At 37.7% G+C, this 6,014-nt stretch overlaps 1 protein-coding gene across 2 annotated transcripts in view; it reads left to right on the top strand.

The window, feature by feature from the left end:
• Positions 1 to 662, top strand: part of BTF3 (basic transcription factor 3) — an 8,270-nt gene extending 7,608 nt beyond the window's left edge. For both annotated transcript variants that reach the window (XM_007457048.1, XM_007457047.1), the window contains exon 6: positions 229 to 662. In XM_007457048.1, coding sequence (XP_007457110.1) covers positions 229 to 275 — 47 coding nt within the window. In that variant the 3' untranslated portion in view covers positions 276 to 662. The remainder of the gene's footprint in view (positions 1 to 228) is intronic.
• The last annotated feature ends 5,352 nt before the right edge of the window (positions 663 to 6,014 follow it).

Genomic DNA, 6,014 nt, shown 5'->3' with positions numbered 1-6,014 from the left:
TCTTTCCCTTGTATTAATTATATGCCAAAATATACACTTCAAAATATGCCAAATGAGTAGTGGTCTCATTGGAAATAAAAACAGGTGTCTAAATTTATATCCTAATTTAACTGTAGGATATATTTTGAGAGCATTTCCCTATCTTCATTTTAAGACCTGATGATTATTTTTATAGACTTGGCTTTTTTTTCTGAGTTTTTACTTTTTTTTTTTTTTTCCTTTTCCTAGATCTTGTGGAGAATTTTGATGAGGCTTCCAAAAATGAAGCAAACTGAATTGAGTCAACTTCTGAAGAAGATAAATCTTGAAGAAGTTACTGGGAGCTGCTATTTTATATTATGACTGCTTTTTAAAATTTTGTTTATGGATCTGATAAAATCTAGATCTCTAATATTTTTAAGCCCAAGCCCCTGGACACTGCAGCTCTTTTCAGTTTTTGCTTATATACAATTCATTCTTTGCAGCTAATTAAGCTGAGGAAGCCTGGGAATAAAGTTTGAAACAAAGATTAATAAAGTTCTTTGCTTAGTATACGGTTTTATATTTTATTTCATTGATACTGATTTGTACACAGAAAGCAAAATTGTTTATAGAAAGCTAATCATGGCATGTAATATGACTGATAATCATGGATGGAATCTGATTAAAGATTTAAAATGACAGTATAAGTATCAAAGGTGCTTTAAAGTTCTTATGTCTGAAAACTTTTTTCTCCAGCAGGCCTCAGGGCTTCCATAGTTTGTGATGGGTGTAATTATGGGACTAGTATATTCCTTCGTGGGTAAGCAAGGAGTCTTTTTCTCTTAATATTGTCTATATTGTAAACATATACTGAGTGCCGTATATGTATTATAACACTTAATTTTCTCTCATTTAATTCTCAATCTATGAAGTAGAGACTAGTAGCTCCATTTTGTAGATATAACCGAGGTTACATCAAAAAAGTTAAAGTAGTTAATCTCCATTCTGTGTAGTGTATTCTCTAAGATACCTGAAAAAAAGTAGTGTTTGTTTTAGGAATGTCACCTTATCTTCCTTAAGTGATAACACTTTAATGAATAGGACTCTTTTTTCTTTAAAATTTTTTTGTTACTTTTTAAGTTAACAGTAATATTGACATGTGTGTATACAGTTGTAAGAATTTTAACACGTAATATGACTGCCACCAGAGTCAGAATACTGAACAGTTCCATTACCCCAGAAAATTCCCTCAATATAGGGCTACTTTTAAAAAATTGTATTAGCAATCATGATGCCTTAGTTTCTGCTTGCAATAATAATTCATTTAAGTTTTCATACTAATTGGAAAGTACCTTTTGAAGGTACTATACAGCTATATCTAAAAGTCAACTCAAAAATGAGATGCTGTGCAAAAAATATTTGCACATCTTAACATTGTATTATTTTCTTCAAAGGATGTATATCAGTTCTGTTAAGGTATACTGCTACAGTAAGCAGGACTAAAGTCTCAGTGGTTTACAAAATTAGGAAACAAGTACATGTCTCCAGACTATTGTGGGTTAGGTGGGGCTGTGCTACATACTCACTCCAGGTCCCAGACTGATGGAGCAACCTCTATTTGGGACACTCAGTTTCCTGGCAGAGTGAGAAGATGGTGGCTCACCTGCTGGCTCTTAAAGTGATACAAGTATCACTTCTTGTATATAACTGGCCAAGGCAAGTGGAGTGGCTTACCTGGAGGGCAGAGGGCTTGGAAGGCTTGGAGTAGGGCCTGAGGATTTGCATATCTGATAAGCTCCCAGGTGATGCTAGTGCATTTCCACTGGTGATGCTTCCTTTGAGCAGCACAATTAGAGATTTTCTCAACTCATCCCAACAGATTGCAGTGACAGGCTGACTTGAGCATGTGAAGATGGCCGCTGTCTGAATATCCTTATAGTTATTTGCTTTAGATCTGTATAGGAAAGGGACTAAATAGAGAAGGGCAATAGATTTCTATGCCACTGGCTAAGGTTAGTCCTGTTTTACCTGTGCTTAAGAGACTTTTTTTTTCTCCCAACAACCTCTAAAAATATTATTTCTTTGGTCCATTATTTAAAGAATCTGGTGATGTGTGTTTGTGGCAATAGACAGGTAAGAAAGGTTTTTCTTCTAACATTTTCAGTATCAAGATAGGCAGGGTTATGCTACAGTTAGAAATGACTAGAAACTTTAGTTGCTACAAAGATTTGTTCGTCAGGCTTGATGTTTGTGGTTTGCCTGTGGCTGGGCTCCACTTTACTTCAAGAACAGCCTCTAATCAGAACATTTCCAGTCTCAGGACAAGGAAAAGAGATGGCAAACAATCAGCTGGCTCTTCAGACTTACCTTGGGAAGTGATACACATCATTAAATTTCGGCAGCCAGAGCAAGTCACATACGTAGTCAAGTCTGATGGCCATGAGGATTGGGGAAGTATAATCCTCCCCCAGAGCAAGATAGCAGATTTTTTTTTAAACAATAATCTACCATATCCTTATAATTGTTCTTAAATTGCCCACAATTCCTGTGTTTATTATGTTAAGCACTGTATAACTCATTTTATATCATCTTACTGATTGTCATAACAATCTCCCCCAAAGAGCCACATTATGCGGATAAGGAAACCCTTAAAACATACCCCTTAAGTGGTAGAGCGAGATTCAAACCCAGGTCTGCTATTTTGATCTCAGTACCTGCTGGAAAGAATTTCAGGTCCTGGCAGGCTGGAGGGGCAGATGATTCTAGTCTGGTTGATCTTTTGGCTGTTGTCCCAATTTGCTGGCTGTTGTCCACTGCTTTTAAGACTAGCCCTGAGCCAAACTTACTTTCAGCTGGATCTGAACCAGGGTTACCCTAATGAAGAGATGGACATCGATTATGAACTGAGGATTCTTAGGATTAATACTCTTTATTTGTTGAACTAACCCACCTGGAGTACACTTGTGTTATCCCCATTATAACCCTGTGTTGTAAGGGCAGAAAGCTACATTCTAAAATTTGGAAACAAGTTTTAAAAAAAAATGGGTCAAAGGTCACTGACGGGTCTGAATTCTACCAATCTTTTTTTTCTCTATTCCATAACACTGGATTTGTGCTCCGGTAGCTCTCCCTACCCCACCCCACCCCTTTAAGATACATATGTTGTTGGGAGAGAAATCTTAAGGGGACTAATAACAGTTTTTAGCCTTTCCAAAACAATAGTTAGAAAAGTCTTCTGAATATTCACATAAATTTTCATGACTCCAATCAGCACAGTCTTGACTGCCATCTTTGCAGCAAGTTCTGGGAATGCAGGCACAGTCGGCAAAGAAAACAGTATCACATCTGTAGCCTGAACACTTTGGGCACTGTGAAACTAGACAATTTTATTTATTTTTAAAACCATAACTGTTAAATGTCAAGGTGAACTGGAAAAGATACTATTGGAAAAAAAATAGCCATTTGGATTTTTAAAATAGGGAAGACTGTCCAAGAGGAATATTGCAGATGTTTATTAAAGATTCTACATATTTGGGTGAAGGAATTTGTACTCTGAAAAACCAAGAAGAGTACTGTCTCTCTCCATCAGCCTGAGAATAAACATACTGACACACTACGTAAACAAGGAAAGGTCCATATGAGTTTATATGTTCAATAAGCAAGGAAGAGAATCAGTACTTGGTAATTGGCAGCTAGCAAGAAAGATCTGTTTATACTTCTAGCCTTTTCTTGTCAACACATTGTGAGATAACATGCAACTCCTAGGAAGCATTTATTTCTACCTTCCGTGAGGACTAGACAAAAGGCAGGATATGATCTATTTAGTGTACTTTATTTCCAGTGAGTCTTTTACATTGTTGATTGGGGCCGTGCGGTATTGGAATCGTATCTACCAGCATGGCTTTAGAATAATCCAGTTTACCAGACTGTAAAGTGATCAGGGGTGCTGCACAGTGTTAAACCACCATAGAGAACACTGTGAAAGGCAGAGAGGAGAGTGGAGGAGAAAGGGCAAAAGGTTAAATAACAACAACAAAAAGTCTTTGAAAGTCAGAGCATTCAACAGACTTTTTTGATCTTTACTAAAATTTCCAAAGAAATCAAACAGAATTTTGGTAACAGACAAAAATTGTTCGTCAAGCTTAATCTTAATCTTTGTTAATCTTTGCAAATCTGGCTTTATTTGCTTCTTAGCTAGAGAACTCACCTACTTTAAATATGCAAACTATTGGAAGTGTTAGAATTGCTTAACCGTGAATGTAAATATCCTTAGGAAGGTTTCTAAGCATGAGTTAATTTATGTGGCTGAAATGTAAGGGTAGCAACTCCAAGAACCCATTAAAACATTAATTACACATTTTCATCTTTACCTGATTCATCTGAACAATCCCCACAGTCGTTTCTTGTGTCATACACCTTGTCCACGTATGTCCAAGTCCTCTGGTTGGGACACTTGAATATCAAGTTTTGTGAGAGGCTGCTGGGCATTTGGCCTGTATAGACAACGGCATTATTTCTCATAGAAACATTTGTTCATTGATAATGTTTTAATTATAATTCTGAATTTTAGATATTAGTTGCTGGTGACTGCTTTTTAATTTGGATTGTTTGTCCACCTCACCACAATATGTAGCAGACTCATCTTCACCGTGACTGCAGTCCAGCCTGCCGTTACAGAGCAGGGAGGGCGGCAAGCAAGTAGAGAGGTCCTCACACAAGAAGCCCAGTTGCTGTGAAGCTGTTTTAAATGGTCGATATGACAAATTGGAAGATTTATAAGACAAATACTGGATGTTGACATATGCACCTGTGACCGTGAACATCAGGCTCTAATAATAGAATAACCTGCCTTTAATAATCCGCTTTCTTCTTCCCCCTTTTGCTTCTTTCTATTGTTCTTTTTCCCATGATTTCCTCTCCTCCCTTTCTTTCTTTTTCTCCCCCGTGCTCGCAAACTCTCTAGGCCGACTTAGCTTGCATTTTTTGCAATGCCAGTGGCCTTTGGGTAAACAAGTATGTACTCACTCCTGCCTGAGAAGGAAGGTGACCAGGAGGGGGCAACACGCCTGGTATCTGCTTTGAGCTTCTCCACACATTGGTTCTGTGTATCTGTGATTTTCCCTCTGTGCTTTTCTTAGTTAGAAATGAGAGCAAAGATAAATTGCTAAACCAACCTCAAGGGGACACTGTGGGCTAAATTGAGACATGTTTAAATGCAATGAATCTACTAAAAAATGTGTGGGAGTTTACCAGAATAATGTGATATTTTTAAAGAAATTTAAGTACTGTAAAATTCTGATGGAAGTTAAGAGGTAAATAGCAGATTGGTAACACATATCTCAAATATTTACACATATTTACACCTGAAATAACGTATTGCCAGAAAATTCTGGTTTGGTGTGTGTAGTGGTAAACAGGAAATATTTTAAATACCTGGGTTAGAGTTGGTGAGGGCTTGGGGAAGGTGCGTTTTGCATCTTGAAAGTTTTATAGTTGGACTAGGTTAATAATTAGGAAGCAGGTAACACTACTGTGTGTATCCCTTAATCCATGAGGTGCTTTGGACTGTGATTGTGGCTGCTTTCACTCAAATTGCTAACAATATTTATTACCCCACTCAACCTCATTTAACACTGAACTGTATTGTTCACCACTGTATCTCTGGTCTCCCTAAATATGGCAGAAACTCCTTGCAGATAGAAACCATATCCCGTGTAAGCTTCAGAGCTGGGTAGACCTGGAAAGGAACCCCTGGCTTGTCGATTTTCCAGCTGTATGATCCTGGGCAAGTCACCTAACTTCCCTGAGTCTCTGTTCTTAATGGTTACGACAACCCCTTCCTCTCAAGGTTGTTGAAAAGAATGGAGTAAAGATGAGATGTGTTAGGTGTCCAGAGCAATGGTTGGCACATAGCACGTGCCAACCATTAATTATCAGTGGACTCACTCCATATCACCCATATCAGGAGACTCACTCATTTTGGAAATACATGGGGGATAAATATACTCTTGCTGGTTGAGTGAATTATTGACAGATCCATCACCTAGGGAAGA

The sequence above is a fragment of the Lipotes vexillifer genome, unplaced genomic scaffold (genome assembly GCF_000442215.2).
Source record: "Lipotes vexillifer unplaced genomic scaffold, Lipotes_vexillifer_v1.1 scaffold241, whole genome shotgun sequence".
In the NCBI taxonomy this organism is placed as follows: Eukaryota; Metazoa; Chordata; class Mammalia; order Artiodactyla; family Lipotidae; genus Lipotes; species Lipotes vexillifer.
This window is presented reverse-complemented; position numbering and strand designations above follow the sequence as displayed.